Source organism: Fistularia commersonii, chromosome 15 (assembly GCF_037954325.1).
Source record: "Fistularia commersonii isolate RoL2024-O1a breed Wild chromosome 15, RoL_Fcom_v1.0, whole genome shotgun sequence".
Lineage (NCBI taxonomy): Eukaryota > Metazoa > Chordata > Actinopteri > Syngnathiformes > Fistulariidae > Fistularia > Fistularia commersonii.
The window spans coordinates 10,900,946-10,919,706 of record NC_141298.1 but is presented as its reverse complement, the minus strand read 5'-3'; the positions used below and the strand labels follow the sequence as shown (position 1 = coordinate 10,919,706).

Here is an 18,761-nt window from a genome sequence, read left to right as displayed (position 1 = left end):
CTCAAGTTTTATGAAAAATGGAAATCGAACATCCTCTGATGAACCGCGACGAGCACAAAAACAAAGAATCAGTGGTTTACAGTGAGGCGCTCGTAGTGCGGGGTAACGTAACGTGCTGGAATGCCTATTCTACGATGTGACATGCATAGTGTGGAGGCACCCGAGTGTAGAAAAGTACAAATGTTCTGCAGGCTCGCATATTCGGGAGATTCGGGGAAGACGCCGAGGTGTACTCTGCCTGTATTAGTGTCGTGCCGAAATAACAAAAACTTTGGTTTTGAGTGTGGAGTCCTCGGTCAGCTGACCCGCGCCATCCTGTCGCTAGGCAACGCCCATTCACGTCGGCGTCCAAATGGTCACTTTTTGCGAGAAAAACATCCAACTCTTTTTCCAGCAGCTGACAGCGACTGATTTTCCTTTTTCTATTTTTAGCTCCTCTTTTGCGTTTGAGGAGTTGGGCGGGTGCGTCGCTGCGATCGGTCGTGACAGTTAGTTTCTTTGAAAAGACAGCTGCAGGATAGAAGCCGAAGTGTGTTTGTGTGTGTGTGTGTACTCACAGGTAACTTCCACAGCAGAGCCACTCCGCTCCCATACTGCCTCCTCTTGCTCTCTAACAGCGGCCCAGAAACCTCCTCTGCACCTTACCTACTGAAGTGGCCGTGACCCTGTCCAAGGCAACGAAGAAGCTGACTAACCCCCCGCCACACCTGCCCCACGACAGTGTTTTGTCACACCGGGTGCGTCTCGCCGTCCTCTGAGGAGATGAAGCGGCGGGGCGATGTTGCAACGTCACAATGCACTTCCCCCTTCTTGAGATTGGAGGAGGATAACGCAGCGCGGTGCTCGGATGAGGTTTCACAAGTTCAGATAAAAGCACTTAGCATTGTGGCGATGTGTGTGTTTGTGTGTGTACGGGGGGGGGGCATAAGATCAGCAGGTAGTCGTCACGGTGTGAGTAATCTCTAAGGCTCTGGGATCAGCCGGGAGCAGGTTCACCCCCAATCTGGGAGTGTTTTTAAATTCCCTGTGGGAACATTTTCGGTTTGACCCTGGAAGCGTTGGCGTACTTTAGCGTATTGTCCCTAATGCGCGTGCCTGCAAACATAAATATCCTCACTCACACTTCGATCCCTTGCTTGGTCCGTTTTGTTCACGCATGCTTTCCGTTGAATCTCTCCGGTGAGTCTTTCTGCTTCCGTCGTTGCGTTTGAAAGAAAAACAAACAAAACAAACAAAAAAACTGTTCAGGTTTGGTCTCGGCGGGAGCGGGAGGCCGGGGCGCCGGCGGGGTCCTATCCCTGTTCCAGGCTCTCCGTCACCTGGACGGCCGAGTAGGCGGGCGAAGACGCCTGCCGGCTGAAGAAGGACGTGGCTCTCTTCGGCTTCAGCCGTTTGATTTCCTTTCCTGAAAGGCGAGAGGAGATGGCAGGCCAGTTAGTTGTCATTAACGTGTAGTTCCCTTTGGGCTGCTACCGCAGTGAATCAACCTCCTTCATCCAACCCTCTTCTCTTGCGCCAACTCACTTTCTGTCCCCTTTCCCTCATCCATAAACCTCTTCTCAAGTCTTCTTCGAGACTTCCTGGCTGGTGGTTCCAACCTTAGCATCCACCACCTTTCCTATGTCCATGTCCGACCATCTCCGCGTGACTTAATCCCCAAAATATCAAACATGTGCTGTCCCTCTGATAGCCTCATTCCTGATCCTCTCCATCTTAGTCACTCCCAAAGAGAACCTCAACATCTTCATCACTGCTGCCTCCAGCTCTGCTTCCTGTCTTTACCATACAGCATCTCTGGTCTCACCACTGTCTTGTACACCTTTCCATGTATTCTGTCTTGCTGTAACTAACCTTCATCCCTCTCGCTACAGATCACAATGTCATCACAATGTCACAATGGTCCCTTGAGGTTCCTGTCTAACTTCTTCTGTCAGCCTGTCCATGACCACAGCAAACAAGAAGGAGCTCGGAGCTAACCCCAGATGTTTTCCCACCTTAACCTTGAAGTTCTCTGTCACACCTACAGCACACTTCATCTCTGCCTCACAGCTGGCATACATGTCCTGCACCAGTCCAACATACTTATCGGTCACTCCTGACTTCCTCATACAATATCATAGTTCCTCTCCTGGCACCCTTTCATATGCTTTTTCCTCGATCCACAAAAGGCCCAATGCAGCTCTCTCTGACCTTCTCTGTATTTCTCTGCCAGCATTCTTAAAGCAAATACTGCATCTGTAGCACACTTTCAAAGGCGTGGACCCATACTGCTGCTCACAAATGCTCTCAGTCTAGTTTCCACTACTCTTTGCCCATACTTCATTGTATTCCTCATCAACTTTGTTCCTCTATAGTTACTGCAATTCTGCACATCTCCCTGTTCCCAGTTGTGAATTTGGTTTCACTTTATTTGTTTTGATATTAAAATCTGTCTGCAGCTTCTACTCAAGAAAGAGAACACTTGTGGGACCATCTTTTGACGACCGTCAGTCGACCGACCCCTCACCCTCACCGTTGTCCACATAGCTGATGGTGTTGAGCGAATGGACGCGGTTGCAGACAACGCTGCCCTGTCTGTGTAGATTCCCGCGCCGCCTGCCACGCCCATTCTTAGTGCTGCCGTCTTGCCCGGCGGGCTGCTGGGACACGGTGGCCTCGCCGTCCATCTCAGATGTGTTGCCGGTGGCGGCGGCGGCAGCAGCTCCACCCTCAGACACCGACCTCAGCTCCACGCAGAACTCAATGAAGCCGCTCATCAGCTCCGCCTGATCGAGAGGGAACGCGAGACGACAAAGACGTCAACATTCCAGAAAATCCAGAAGCTTGTAACTCCAATTCATGTGTTCAAGATTAGGGCAGGCTTGAGCCAATCATTGAATGAGAGACAGGGTTTCACCAATATCACTTATCAATCACAGAGTACACATATAGAGACATCTGATTTTCTGGTTTGTTTTCATCTGAAAGTCCATCCGGACGGAGAGGCAAGTTTCAAATTTACTTGTTTGGAGTAGATCTTCAGCAGTTTGTTGACGGGGGTCCCGTCCTCCTCCCCGTCGAACTCCAGCCACAGGATGTGGGAGTCGCCCTCTTCCTCAGGGTAGCTGTGGTCCCAAGACAGCTCGTGGAATCGCAGGCCGATCAGCACATGCTGAGGGAGGACACACACCAGAGCCGCGAATAATTAAAAAAGAAGTTTCCCCAACCGGCCCGCAGACGCTTGGTTCTGACCTTCTCCTTGACATCCATCACGTAGACCCCCTCCAGGCAGATCCCCACGCTGACCGCCTTGCGCTTCGCCCGCTGGAGTATGCCTTGTGCCGGCTTGTCAATCTCACCGACGAAGAACGCGGAGCTGCGGAGCAGCAGTGGGAAGGGGCTTAGACGCAAAGCTCTCTCAAACCCTGAACCCACGGAGTTGCTTTCCTCGTACAGTCACACCTTGACTTCAGAGTTCAATGGGCTCCTTGACCGAGCTTGTAACTCAAGTTGCTCGAGTCGAATTAAATGCCCCTGTTACAATGAACTCAAATGCTATGAATCTGTTCCAGCCCCCTGGTTTTGTTACATCTTATTAGATGAAAAAAAATGAACAGAAGAAAGAAAGAAATCAGCAGAGGAGGCTGGAGGAGTTTCCCCAATCGGTGCTCTATCACTTAACTTACTTGCTACACTAAATGCTACAATGTGTTGCTAAATGCAATTTGCATGCTTTGCTTCACTTTATGGCTAAACTACAGTTAATGAGTGAATGCCGCTCCTCTTTTAAAAACCATCAATCCATCGCTGACTTTCCTGCTATCTCCTGCACCTCGCTCATGTTTTTCCATGATTTTTCTCCGGGCACTTAAACCGCACTTCTCGGACAGCGGCGACCACGTCAGTGTCAAGCGCTCACCCTGCTGATCCTAACTCAAATCTAGGCTCGAATCACAAAGCAGAAAATCCACTGAGCGATGGCTCGGTCTCGGAAATCTCCAAAGTTGATGCATCCATAAGCCAGGGATCCGCTGTTCTTTTATAAGAAAGAAGTGTTTTTAAACCCAGCGGAGCACTCGATCTAATCCTTTTGGGTAGACTAGTGGTCATGTCTAAGTGCACGGGGAACTAATTTTTCAATCCTGTGGAAACATCTTCACGCCTCTCAGAGCCTTAACCCGCGGGTTCAGTACAGATGCCTCTCGAGGATTTGGGGGACAAACGTGGTCCTCACCCGTAATACGGCAGGGTGTGACAGGTGAGGAGGTACTGGCGCAACAGCACCGGAGCCTCCGGGGAACCGGCGGCTCCGACGGACGTGGTGATCTTGCCGTACTCCTCAGCCAGGCCCTGTTCCAGCTCCGCCTGGCGGCTAGAGCGGCCCCTCAGTGTGGAGAACAACCCTCCGCCGCCGCCCACAGACACATGCGCCGGCAGAAGCGACGACAGCTTCTTCTCCCTGCGGGGCGAAACAAAAAGAAACATGAGACGTTCAGCGAGAGGCAAATCACTTGCAGGCTATAGGTTTCGCTAAGCTACAACACAACGTGTTTCTATGAGATAAAAACCGTGTGTGTGTGTGTGTGTGTTTGCGCTGTTTCTCTTTTAGACACTGACCACATGACACCGCGGTGGCCTTTAACCATTTTTAATCGCCCAGGCCATCTCAGAGTGCCCCCAACCCTTTGTCCACCAGTAGGAGGCTCTTCAAAAAGCCGCCGTTTGGCCTTTTGGAAGCGTGGACTGAAGGACCCTGAGGGAGGTCATGAATCCGCTTCTCACCGTCTATCGGCTGATTGGCAAATGCCGGCTCGAAAACTAGGATCTCACCGTATCGTGGCAGTCAGCGTCTGGCCTCTGAGGCCGGTCCCTTCCTCCAGGGCCAGGCTCAGGGCGCCCAGGCCCGTCCAGTGCTCGGGGTCGCAGGGGTAGCGGCCGGTCAGAATGTTGTCCCTCGCCTCCTCGTACAGGAGTCTCAGCACCACCTCGTCTTCCATCTGGTCGTTTCGGTGACAGAGAAACTGTCAGTGACGTCAGGGTGGGATTTGTCACGGGGTATGAACCCCACATCTCATCCAATCACAGCTCTTTTGGTTTTTAACTTTGAATAAACAAGAGCTACGCAGCGGGCAGAAACCACGGTTGCGACTTTTGTTTCTTGGTGAAGAGCCTCCACTAAATAAAGGCGACACTTAGTTTTAACTCTCTGAACATTTATCGTGAAGGGAAGCAAGTGTTTTCTACCATTGGCTCTATTTTCTGGAGTTGTGATTGGCTGAGAGCCTCTTGATTATCTAACAGACGCTGAACCTGAAGGTGGCCCGAGAGTGAATCCATGAATATGGAAGGAGTGCAACTGAAACCCAGACGTAGGGGTAAATTCGTGCGTTTGTATAATTGCGTGACAAATGGAGGGGGGGGTCAAAGGTCAAGAGTACCTGAAGCTCTTTGGATTTGGGATAAAACACATTCCGACGGTACTGGAGACAAGGTTCATCTGAGGGGGTAAAGACAAAACAAGAGAACAGTGAGAAGGTCCAGGTTGGGTGATTCATCATATTTAACACATGCACGCACACTTTGCTCCACTCTATGGCTAAACTTCATTTAGCGACTGTATAAAGCTTCCTGAGTGTCCATACCCTCTTTGGTTTAGCTACGTAGCTAGCACGTTAACATTAGCCGCCCGCTCAACCTGTGCCTTCTTCCAGACAGAAGGGCCCCACCTTGCGAGATGTCGTCTCCCGAGGCCTCCGTGAAGCGGTACAGCAGGTCCTTCCACTGACGACACAGTTTGTACGGCTGATGCCTCAACTTCAGCTGGAGCTCTGAGGACGAGGCAGACACCTCCCTTCAATCTCAGAAATCTGTAAATTTGCTTTAGCAAAACATAGAATCTGTGTTTGTTTTTTCACCGAGCAGCGGTGATGTCAGCCAGAAGGCGAAGGCGTCCTGGGCGGACTCCGGGATGTGGAGAGCCTCGCGGACGGTCCGGCCCAGTTCCTGCACGGTGATGCTGCCGAGGCCTTCTACCGTCAGGTGTATTGCCGTATCACCAAACAGGTACACCAGCACGTCCTGGGCTGTTCGACGTCAGGGGGAAAAGCGATGGCCGTCACGGACGCGTTTCAAATCCCCGGCCAGTTTCATGGGCACTTTTTAGCCGACTTACCCCGAGACAGAGTCGCAGAGGAAGCGACGCTACCTCTCTGTGACTGGTTGTCCGACGAATCCGCAGGGAAACTCCCGTCGTCTCCTTCCATCTCTGATCTGGGAATGGAGAAGGTACAACAAAATATCCAAATATAGAGCCATTCCTTGAGCAAACTGAACCTAAATGAGCTCCTATGAAGACAGCAGGAGCGGGGAAAAAGGTCTGGGAAAGTAAGGTGAACATCCCTTAGCGGGACCTAACAGAGTTTCCCTCCAGTGTGTTTGAGATGTAATGGAATCAACCCAGGAAAAATGCAGGGCTGAAGACGCTGAGGTCAAGAACTAAGAGCTCCCCCGTCAGTCAAAGCATATGAGAATGATGTAACGACACAGCAGACCGGAAACCATCGGCCTGAGTCATCACAACGGCCGGGCGCATGCTTTTTTTATTTTGTGCTTCGACTGCGTTCTAATGACTCCAACAAATTAATTTATGAATCCTTCATTATCGGTGCTGCTTATCCTGTGGGAACCCCACCTCTCGATTCCCGGCGGTGACCGATCACAGAGCCACATATAGAGACATACAATCACTGACCCACTCATTCACATGTCGTGTGGATATACAACTGTGACTGTTTTCTAAAGTCACAGTCAACCTGGAAATAGTAACTCTTTGGAGTAATTCTCGACATTTTGAATTTTAATATCTATAAAATCAGAACAAAAAAGGCCTGTAGAAAAAAAACAAAACAAAAGGTCTTTTTTTTGTTAAATACTACTAAGATTTAAAACAACAAGGGATGCTTTATAAAAATTTAAAAAAAAAAAAAACAATGGCTGAAAGTACTTTATTGGATTGACTGTTTGGAGTCAGAATAAAAAAGGTGAGTGTCTAAACATCTGACTCATCCAGATGCAGCCTGACTGCACCTCAACACTCCTTCCTACAGGACACTATGGCTTCAAGTAGCTGGACGCCACTTCAAAATTGAGACGCATGAACTCTTACCAGGGCAGCGTGACTCACGTCACCCTTATCTCGCCATGCAGACTGCATTATTCACACTTCCTGATCGTGTGACCCACTGATATTAGACAGCAGATTACGGACAAGATTCTCCATTCGGTCAACACGCCGGTCGCTTGGGTGCACAGAATGTGCCACTGATGGATCCTATAAATCCTGATAATCCGAATTATCTTCTGTCCTTCGGCCCAAAAACCCAAGCACTCCGATTTCACCTTTCCAGATCATGGCGTCTACAGGTTGAAAACAACCTCATCTGAAGTGGGATTAACTTTTACTCTGTCCTCACTGTTCTTAATTTGTTAATTATTACAAGTAAACATACCTATTTAAACAGATGGCACCGCCTTTAGGCTGTAGGCTAGCTAGCTAACCAGTATTATTTCTGTTGGTGCCCAAATACCCCTTAAGGTGGAATGTCATTTTCCCCTGGAGGTGATCAGATCGCGTTAATCTCATGTAGCTGATGTTAGTGTCCCTGCAGTGTTTACTCAGCAGCGGTGCCGAAATTAAATGATGGCTACATCAGATACTAAGCGTCCTTCTGTACATATCTATTTATATGCATGTGCAACATACTTTCTTGTGTACCTTAGTACAGGCGGCTAATTCAGTCTACTGACTCATACATTAGTTGTGAGCCATTTTCAAAGCTCGGTCACCAAATAACTGGACTACAACTCGCCCCCTTCTCCAGGAACGCACTGTTATATTGAGATTTTGACGGTTTAGATAAAAGTGTGCAACAGCGCCACCGCGTGGCCACAGGCCGAGCTGCAACCATCTAAACATCCCTTTCGACATCAACCTGTTGGGGAGCGGAATTACCGTTTAATCCGGACGTGTCATCGGTCTTAATCCACCAGCGATATCAAAGTGGACTCTGACTATTGTCCTACCGGGGTTTAGGCTCTATAATAACAAGAATGTCGAAATATTGACCTGTTTCGGCATCGTTCCGGGGCCCTGGGCTAGCTAGCTAACCAAGTGCTAGTCCTGTCCATAGACCGACAAACCCAAACAATGGCTTTAGTTTATCCTGGTGGGCGAAACTGTTCGGCTCCGGGTTTTATTGGACTTTGCGGAAGTGGCCATCCGATATGTCGTCGCCGTCGCTTCGGCGGCGACCGACAATCGTGGAGCCGCCGGTCAGGCATTTGGGCTAATGTTTGCATCACTTTGTCCACTGGTTAGTTTTTAGTGTGTTTCCCCACATAGCAAGTGAACTGGAGAGGGGGGGGTGAAAGTGTGTGTGCTGTCAAACCTACCTGGCGGTTCGGTTCCCTCCGCTCTCAGTATATTCCCCCGACAGAAAATGAAATGTTTATTTTTATGTCACCGCTAAAAGACATGGGCTAAGTTAAACGGCGCTTGACCGTTAATCGCCTAGTTGCTGCTAGCCAGATGTCTGTTCAACTAGCTTCCCGGGCAGCGGCAACTGTTCCTTTTCTATGTGTTTCACGAAAGAGCCGTTCATTTTGAGCAACTCACCACTGGGCGTGACAGACGTGCTCAAACTTTTCGAACAAACAATTTGTTCAAATATGAGTCACTTATATCATGGATCATTCAATTGATCAATCACCATCTTCCTCAATCCCTGATTGAGTGTAAGGAGAAGAGTTTTTTACCCATGACATAAAAACGGCATGGTTCCGAACATAACGGATGAGTCGCTCAAAAAGTGCGTATCTCTAGAATGAACCGAGCCAGCTGGCAAGGTGTTAGAGCGTATTACGTCATGACGCAGCCCCGCCCCTCTCTTGCGTCACAGCAACTCTAATTACTGAGGAGTCACTGTTTATCTATTGCGGGTCCTCCCGTGTGTGTGTGTGTGTGTGTGTTTATTCAAAATCCACGCACCCGCGATGCAAAATTAAGATTATTTGTCGACAAGAAAATTAAAAATCCCTTTTATGAAGATGTCTGTTTTCATAAGTACAATGTGTTGTTCTACACATCACTTCTATTTACCCAGTTATACTTCAACTGTGAGCCACAACCAGTTTGGATACTAATTTACTGCACCTGGGAGAGGCTATTTTACAAAGTAAACAATTTTGTTCTAAATCTGAAAACCGTAAGCAACCGATTCCACACAGAAAACACATCTGGCAAATTAAAAAGCAAAGCATCCTGTCAGCAACCCCAATGAGTCAAGCGGAAGTCAATTGAAAATCACCTGCATCCATACAACCATTGTCAGTGAGTAAACGTAAACATGCATGAATAAAATAAAATTAAAAAAAAAACACTGAAAGTGGCATAAAAATTGCATAAAATCTTTAATAATTGTGACCTTGATAAAAAGAAAAAAATTCAAATTTTGAATTGTGTGTAACTGCTGTTTCATGCGCTGTATTGTCCTCCCAGTGTCTGCATCAGCAGGCTGAGGCCTCACATCCACCTGACACAGGTGTTTCGGAACTGCAGGGGCAGCAGGTGGGGGATTAGCGGCCAGGGTGAGCAGCTTAGGGGGGACGTTGTCAGGGCAAAGGACGCACTTAACAGCCTTCGCTGCATTACCAGCATCGATTAGTCAGGCTGCTTAATCCGAGCCCTTTCACTGATTTGGGGGGGGGCGGAGAACAAATACTGGCTATTACTGGAGGGTGACATTTAAAAAGTAGGTGTAATTCCCTCATCGATTGATTTGTGAAAACGCGTTTTATGCGGATATTGTATTGAATATTATGCTTCACCATTAAGGGTTCAATTGGAGCCTGTTTTTTCAGATATACTGCAAATATATAGATACATATATATATTTTTGTATCATTTATTCAATTTAAGTTTGAATGCGCATTTTTAATGTATAATTCTTTTTTTTTTTAAATTAAACAGTGATGGTATTTATTATTAATGTATTATTATTATTTATTTTTACTGAGAAGTTAATAGATTAATTTAATAAAAAATATTGCTTTCGTTATTCATTCATCTATCTATCTATGTATGTATTTATGTATGTATGTATTTATTTATTTATTTGTTTGCTTGTTTATTTGTTTGTTTGTTTATTTATTTATTTTCCTATCAGTTTTGAGTCACTGCATCCTTTTCGAATATTACGGTCATTTTTAAAAAGATCAACACTGCTTCACTGACATTTTCTGGTAACATATAAATATATGTATCATTTTATATGTATATTTAATATACATATACAATGAAAAAATAATAATTCTCAAATAAAAGAAAAGCACAATTAAAGATTGGTTCCTTCAGCTTTTAATAAATCATATTGATATTCCTGCGTTGAGTCTGGCGCCTCCCTAAACCCCTGCGACTGCCTCCTTACTGATTCAACTGCATTCTTATTTACTTACAATTTATCGCTTTTGCTGGACACGAACGTCACGGGGGGGGGGGGACGAATGAGAACATTTCTAAACACGAGGATGGGCCGTCATTTCAAACCAGAGCGATAATTGGTTAACCCCTTACGTTTGACCAGAAATAAAAAATTCTTTCAGTTAGAAATTTGCAGTTTTTTTTTTTCTTTTTTTTTTTTCCTCCTTTTTTTTTTTAGTTGAAAGTGTCACCTCTGTGTAAAAACTATTCACATCTGTACACGAGCTGCAGCTGGTTTTCAGGCTTTAGCTGGGCCGGCCCCGTCAGCGGCCCCGTCGGCCGCCCCCTCCTGCACCTGGTTTGTCAGCAGGAGGAACTTGAGCACCGGGTCCAGGTACTCCATGATGGTGTCCTTCACGCCCTTCTCCAGCAGGTACCCCTCCGTCTCGATCTCGGTGTTCTCCTTCCCGGCCACCGCCTCCATGGAGGTCTGGAGGAACCGCAGGCTCACCAGAACAGAACCCTGTGACAGAAGAGGAGGAAGCGGTTGAAACCGGTCATTTATTCATTCATCCACGCTAGGTATCTTTTTACAGGTTTGCACGGCTTAACCGGGACGGATCAGCTGTCAATCACTGAGACAGTCACCCTCTCATTCGCAACTTTGACTGAAGATGGAGAACCATCAGCTGAGCCATTATCACCATGAAAACGTTGATAAAAACAAAGTTATCTTTAAGAATTCAGGATTTCTGGATCTTCTCCTGGTTCAAAGTGTGCACAGATCCCCCTCCCACCTGCAGGAGGAAGATGGACAGCACGCCGGCCCCAATGGTGTTCATCAGGCCCATGTAGTAGGTGACCAGGGCCTCCCGGCAGCCGCGCAGGTGGATGTTTAGCTCCTCCGTCTGGTACTCGTAATTGTAGTGGGCCGAGTTGTTGGTCAGCTGGTACTGGATGCAGGGCCGGGGCGAGCCGGGGTTGCAGCAGCTGAACGGGACGCCGTCCACCAGGTAGCGGCCGTCAACGTTGCTCTTGACGCGGCTGGAAGGGAGGAAAGTCCACATGTGTTTGTGACGTATCTCTGGCGTTTCACAAAATCTGTAGCTTTGATTAGAGCTGAATAGGATGCTACGTCATCATTTTCTTCACTGAAGATTAATCAATTTGTCACCTATCAAGCTGGGTGTTTCAATCCAAATGGAAATCATTGTGACCATTTTGAAATTATTATTTCTAAAAAGTATAACATGACACAAAAAAGGGATCTTCTGCAAAAATCAGGGGAAAAAAGAGATAAATCACTGAAAAAAATTATGTCCACGGACTCTAAGTGAAGGATTTATATTATTTAATAAAAAGATAGCTAGGAAAAATGTCTGAACGATGTCGGTGAAAAATGAATTAGAAATTACACAAGGATGTCTGAAATGTCAACAAGAAATGATCCCCAAAAAAATCCTCAATAAATTCCCCCCAAATAATCAATAAGTTATAAAGCAATAAATCATTAAATTCCACAAGAATGAGAATTTAATTAAACAAAGAAGTCAATAGATTTCACAAAATGATAATCAAATTCGACAAAAATCCTCCTTAATTCAAGCAAAGTAATCAAAAAATTCTGCAAAACGAAACAATAAATCACACAAAAATAATCATTAAATTTGACAAAAAAAGGATGAAATTCCCACATAATTAAATTCAATGAAATAATCAATAAATTCCACAAAAATGAGAATTATATTCCACAAAATAATCATTACATTTCACAAAAATTATAATTAAATTCCATAAAATAATCAATACCTCCCCCCCACAAAAAAAAGACCAATAATATCACTTAAAACTGGATCTGTAAATTCTACAAAAGAAGTTGGACCAAAATCTCCTCTGCAGCTACACAAGGGAGCCCCCCCCCATTAAACAATCTATCATCACGGTCAGTAAACCAATCAATAATCGGTGACTTACTCCTTCACCTCCTTGCTGTTGAAGTCCAGGTAGCGGTTGCTGATCCACTGGACCTCGAACCAGTCCCGGTAGTCGCTGTTGCCGCAGCACTTGAACTCCATCTGCAGCCGGTCGATGTTCTGCTTCTGGAAGCAGCGTCCAGGGGTGTCGGTGTCCTTGTAGAAGCGGATGCCGTTCCTCAAGCCGGCCCTGAGCGACGACTCCAGGCTGCCCTTCATGGCGTAGCTCATGATCACGGCCAACAGCATCAGCACACTGAAGAAGCAGGACACGGCGAAGTAGGGCTTCAAGAAGGTCTTCCAGCGCGGGAAGCGGCCGGCGTCCAGCGCGTCCTGGCAGATCCGCGACGCGAAGAAGTTGATTCCAAGCGAGGCCAGGCCCACGAGCATCAGCGTGTTGGGCACCACGTGCACGTCCGTGTTGTCCATGACCTGCGGGATGGTCGGGGAACGTCAGGGGCGGAGAGTGTGTCTTTGTGCACCTGTGCATCTTTGGTGTTTGTGTAGTTTCCTTAAATATGTGTGTTGCGTGCATGCCTGTGTGTATGTGCATCTATAGTGTTTGTGTTTAGTTTCCCAGTGTGTGTGTGTTTGAATGTGCACACCTGTGTGCATGTGCATCTATAGTGTTTGTATTGAGTTTCCTCTTGCGTGTGTGGGTGTGTGCACACCTGTGCATATGTGCATTTATATTGTTTGTGTTTAGTTTCCCAGTGTGTGTGTGTGTTTGTATGTGCACACCTGTGTGCATGTGCATCTATAGTGTCTGTGTTGACTTTCCTCTTGCGTGTGTGGGTGTGTGCACACCTTTGTGTATGTGCATCTATATTGTTTGTGTTGTGTTTCCTTATATGTGTTTGTGTGTGCATGGACACCTGTGTGTATTTGCATTTATATTGTTTGTGTGTGCGCGCAACTGTGTGTATGTGCATCTATAGGGTTGTGTGTTGCTGCCTCACATGTGTGTCTGTGTGTTTGTGCACACAAGTGTGTATGTCCATGGATCGTGTTTGTGTGGTGTTGCCTTCTATGAGTGTGTGTGCGTGCGCACGCACTTGTGTGTATGTCCATCTATAGTGTTTGTGTTTCCTAATATGTGTATATGTGTGTAAATGCGTGCTTGTGTCTGTGCCCATTTAGTGTTTGTGTGGAGTCTCCGCACGCACATTTGTGTGTGTGTGTGCACAGATGTGTATATGCATCTATATTGTTTGTGTTTAGTCCTCATGGGTGTGTGCGTGCACGAATGTGTGTATGTGCATCTCGTGTTTCTGTGGAGTTGCCTCACAAGTGTGTGTGCGTGCACAAGAGTGTGTCTGTCCCTCTCTTGTGTTTGTGGTTAGTGTTTCTTTGTATGTGTGTCTATCTATCTATCTATCTATCTACATGGCCACGTTTATGCAAGCATATGCATGTATATGAATGTATGCACGTGCATGCACACACACATGCACACACACACAAAGAAACACAGCACAAATACGACTGATGTACAGACACACACAGAGCTATAAATGTATATATAAATACATGAATTGAGTATTGTACATGCAGTAAATAAATAAAATTGTGTGTGTGTGTGTGTGTGTGTGTGTGTGTGTGTGTGTGTGTGTGTGTGTGTGTGTGTCATGAGCCCTATAGCACCAAGGAGACAAGAAGGTAATCTGAGGTCTCTGGATTTGGAGCATGGATTATTATCATTATGAATATTATTATTAATATTATTGTTGTTATTTTTGTTGAAACTGAAACTGCGGACTTTCGTCTTGACCTTTGACCTGAACCCTTTCATGGCCTCACCTGACCGGAGGAACTTGGAAAAAGATTAATCTTCAAATCATAGATAAATTGTAAATTAATTTTAAATTCTTAATAATGTCATTTCAAATCTCAGATTTCCATGAGTTAATGTGACTTTTGAACCGATGAAATTAAGATTGATGATTTTTTTGCAAATTCAACTGGAATTTCTAATTTCATTTAATCTAATTTAATTCATGATGACGTCATTCAATTTTAACCATAAAGAGTGGGTTCTGGCCGATGTGTCGAGTCCACGTCCGCAATGACAACCTTTAAAAAGTTGGATTATGGAATTAGGAGGAGTTTATGGTTGATTTGATGAGTCAGGACCCGAAGTGGGTCACTGTGGGGTTTATCTGCCGGGCTCATTATGACAAGGACGTTATATCCATCCCATGATCACACCCATACGCCCACTTTAAATAGTTGGTTTGACCCAACCTGTCAGGTTGCTGCGTTTATCTTGGATGAGCTGTTGCTAAGCTAACGGGTGTTTGTGGGCTGGCGTCATGGCGGAAGGCGCCTATTCGCTAAATTCACTTTCCAATCAGAACATTGAAATTGATCATCCTGCAGAAGTGAAAGGAAAATCTTACAAAATCTTAAGTTGTTACTTAAGATGCAATGCCAGTCTTTGTTACATCGTTACAACACATCTAGACTTTGTGACAACGTTATAACACATCAAGACTTTGTGACACCATTATAACACATCCAGACTATGTCACGTTTGTGTAAAGCGAATAATCCCGGTCATGTTGTTGCTACGCTGACATATTGTGTCTGGCTGTCGCCCCAGTCTTTGTTACACTGTTGTAATGTGTCAAGTCCTTATTACACTGTTATAACACAACAAGTCCTTTTACACTGTTATAACACAAGTCCGTATTATACTGTTATAACACGTCAAGTCTTTGTTACACTGTTATAACATGTCAAGTCTTTGCTAAAAATTTGTTACATATCAAGTCCTTACTGCACTGTTGTAACACACCAAGTCCTTATTACACTGTTATAGCACGACAAGTCTTTGTTACACTGTTATAACACGTCAAGGCTTTGTTACACTCTTGGAAAACATAAAATCCTTGTTACACTGTTGTTACACTTCTAGTGTTAGTTACACTGTTGTAACACGCCAGGTCTTTGTGACAGCTCAAGTCCTTATTACGCTGTTATAACACGTCGAGGCCTTATTACACTGTTATAATGTATCAAGTCCTAATTCGGTTGTAAAATCAGGAGCATGTTGTCACGTAAACTCTGCAGACTAATGCACAGTTGCTGTTGGGTGAATCTTTGCCCCCGCCTCATGCCCGTACCTCCGCCCTCCTGCGGAGCTCCGTCTTGAGGATGCAGCCCAGGGTGAAGGTGATGGCGCCGGCCACGGCGGCGCACCAGGAGAGCAGCCAGAGCCCCTGGGCCAGCTTCACCCGCTTCTGGAAGGGGAACTTCATCTTCATCACCACCATGGTTGCGGCGGCGGTGGCAGCGTTGGACAGGGGGGGTAAGGGTGGGGACTCCGAGTGTCTTGCTGAGGGACGAAGCCGCTCTTTAGTCTGGCCAGAAATGGAGGCCGAGGAGGTCAAAAAAAAACAAAAAAAAAAATGAAATGTGCGGCGTGGACGAGTCCCGTACGGCGCAGAGGAGTGGATCCTGCACTCTGGATTTGTGGGAGCGTCTTACCTCTAATGCCCGCCCATCCTATTAAAGCGGGACAACTGTCTGCTCAGCAGCCCTGACTCGTACCTGGGGGGAAAAAAAAAACGGATCCGACGGCGGGATGGAAGTAACGCGAGAACAAGAACCTTCAGATGTGCGCCTCCACAGGGGCATAAAGTGGTGTCACATCTAAACTGAGATTCTTAATAAAATACAGAATCTTAGTTTAACAGTTGCCATCATTTTTCCCTCAATATCTATAAGGATATCAGAAATTCCTTACATTTTCAAGAAGCTCACAAAATATAGTAAAATTAAATAAGAATTGGGGATAAAGTAGTTTTTTTTTAATGTGCAATATGGGGACATAAAATGTGTTGATTATAAATCAAAAAAATGAATTGAATTAAAAAACAATGCAATATAATTTTGTTAAATAAAATGAAATTGCATTCAATTAAATTGAATACAGAATTTTACTTTAAAATCTACCAGGATTTAATTTAAAAACATAGGATGTGAGTTTATTTTATGTGAAGAATTTCCCCTTCATCAAAATATGGTTCCATTTCTGAAAAAGTCACATGCATCCATGGGAAACTAAAATAAAATAGGATCAAATAAAACAAAATAAAATAAAATACAGAATACGAATTTAAGAGTGGCCAGGGTTTCCCTTAAAAATCTACACCGACATGATAAAAAAAATTCCCTTAAATCATCATGATCATCAAATATAGTTATTTCCGAAAATGAAATAAAGTAAAATAAAATGAAATTAAACTGTGTAGTGACTTCAAGTGTCGTCACATCTAAACTAAGATTCTTATATATTGGGAGTAAAGTTTTTTTTTTTATATAAAGTACTTGCATGGGGTCATTCATTCATTCATTCATTCATTCATTCTGCAGTTGAGGTTGTGGAGGCGCTGGAGTCATTCCAGGCCAGTCAATCACAGAGCAACATAGAAACATACACACACTCACCCTCTCATTCACACACCATATGAAGCCATACAATCGCTTCCATTCACCCTGTCATTCATTCTTTCATTGTAGACCCATACACCTTTTCAGCCTCTTATTTACATGTTATATAAAGAAATTCAACTATTCACCCTCTCATTCAAACTAAATATAGAGACAAACAACCATTCACCCTCTCACATATACACAGTTTATTCACCCTAATTCACACGTCTGGTCAATGTAGTGTCTCAAATGCGCCTCCATCATGTGTTTGGACTGAAGGAGGAACCCCATGCACGCATGAGGAGGCCCTGGAGCCTCCACAGGCTCCTAAAACTACTTTCAGGACAGGAAGTAGTTTTGTTTTGAAAGGAGACGTCCTCACGTCTTCCTGCGCTGCACGTTAACTACCATGCTGTATGCTAAGCTAAGCTAAGCTAACCTTGTTGAATCTGCGCAGCTAGTTGAGCTCAGGAGAAGACCCGATGAGAACATTGATGCTATGGATGTTGACTGACCTTTTTGCTCCGATGTCGTCGATGGTCGGCCCTCCATTAAACCCCGCCCCTTTATGAGACGCCAGCTCCTGATTGGTCAGGTAGGGCTGGACCTGCGGAGGGGGGCAGGACGGGCGCCAAAATCTCACACAACCTGGGAGGAAAAAAAAAAACCAACAAAACAACAACCCACAATGGCTCCCCCGAGTGGTCAGAGTGACACACACACACACACACACACACACAATTTTAATTTTGAATCTATTTATTTACTTCAAGGGTTTTTACATATTTAGACTTTGGATATTCTAACTGTAAATACACTGTATTAAATACACAAAATACTTTTTCTATCTCTATGTACATCTGCTGGTTTCATTTTGTCGGTGTGTGTGCGAGAGAGTATTTTATGTATTCATATATAGATCAGAGATATTTATGAGCAGCACATACATGAAATTGACCGTCAAATTTTAAGCATTGGTTGGAAAAATCGGTTGCTTCAATGAAGAATTATTTTTGTGTATTGATGTTATTCTTAATTTTCATTAATTCATCCATTCAGTAATTATCTACACCACTTATTCTGCAGTCAGAATAAGCAGGATACAGAAAGCCATTCACTCTGTGAATGAGTGAATGAATAAGTAATTCTGTGAACTGGTGGATGGAGGCATGTTATAAATGAAATAAAATTATATTAAAGAAAAGAAAGTTGCATTAAATGTACACAATTTATCTTAAGTAATTCCCCTTAATTAAAATATTGTTCAATTTCTGAAAAAGTGACATGCATCCACGGGAAAATAAAATAAAATAAAAAACAGAATTTCAGTTTAACGGTTGCCAGGATTTTCCTTAAAAATCTAGAGAGACAGATTTGTACAAGTGAAGACATTTCCCTGAAATTTTCAAGATCATTCAATATTATTTAATTTTCTGAAAAAGTCACATGCACCCAGGGGAAAAGGAATTAAAATTAAATTAAAAGTATTAAAGGTAAAATAAAACTGCTGAAATTTCCATTTAAAAGTTGTTTGGATTTTTCTTAAAAAATATAGCATGTTACTTTTTTATGTTAAAAAATTCCCCTTCATTAATTGTAGTTCAAGTTTGGAAAGTCATATGCGTTAATGGGAAAATAAATGAATAAATAAAAATATAAATAAAATAAATACAGAACTTCAGATTAACGGTTGCTAGGATTTCCTTTGAAAATATAGGTTGTGAGTTTTTTAGATTAAGAAATTCCCCTTCATAAAGTTCAATTTCAGAAAAAGTCACATGAACCCATGGGAAAATAAAATACAATCAAATTAAAAACAGAATTTCCGATTCACAGTTGCCAGGATTTTCTTAAAACATCTACAAGGAGATGAAATTCCCCTTGAGTTTGCAAGA

The 18,761-nt window shown here is 44.4% G+C and overlaps 2 protein-coding genes across 2 annotated transcripts; both read right to left on the bottom strand.

Annotated features, from left to right (window-relative positions):
• Positions 1 to 916: 916 nt before the first annotated feature.
• frmd8 (FERM domain containing 8) lies at positions 917 to 8,613 on the bottom strand. Its single transcript, XM_086160976.1, has 11 exons — positions 8,431 to 8,613; positions 6,152 to 6,249; positions 5,895 to 6,062; positions 5,706 to 5,807; positions 5,418 to 5,476; positions 4,810 to 4,976; positions 4,214 to 4,438; positions 3,232 to 3,355; positions 3,002 to 3,151; positions 2,513 to 2,765; positions 917 to 1,405 (listed from the first exon to the last, which is right to left on the bottom strand). The coding sequence occupies exons 2-11, from the start codon at positions 6,240 to 6,242 to the stop codon at positions 1,293 to 1,295; spliced, it is 1,452 nt and encodes a 483-aa protein (XP_086017102.1). The 5' UTR covers positions 6,243 to 6,249; positions 8,431 to 8,613; the 3' UTR covers positions 917 to 1,292.
• A 1,538-nt stretch (positions 8,614 to 10,151) lies between these two features.
• rom1a (retinal outer segment membrane protein 1a) lies at positions 10,152 to 15,931 on the bottom strand. The gene is made up of 4 exons (XM_086160998.1): positions 15,555 to 15,931; positions 12,431 to 12,861; positions 11,254 to 11,500; positions 10,152 to 10,979 (listed from the first exon to the last, which is right to left on the bottom strand). Exons 1-4 carry the CDS (start codon positions 15,702 to 15,704, stop codon positions 10,755 to 10,757), a joined length of 1,053 nt encoding a protein of 350 aa, XP_086017124.1. The 5' UTR covers positions 15,705 to 15,931; the 3' UTR covers positions 10,152 to 10,754.
• Between the last annotated feature and the right edge of the window lie 2,830 nt (positions 15,932 to 18,761).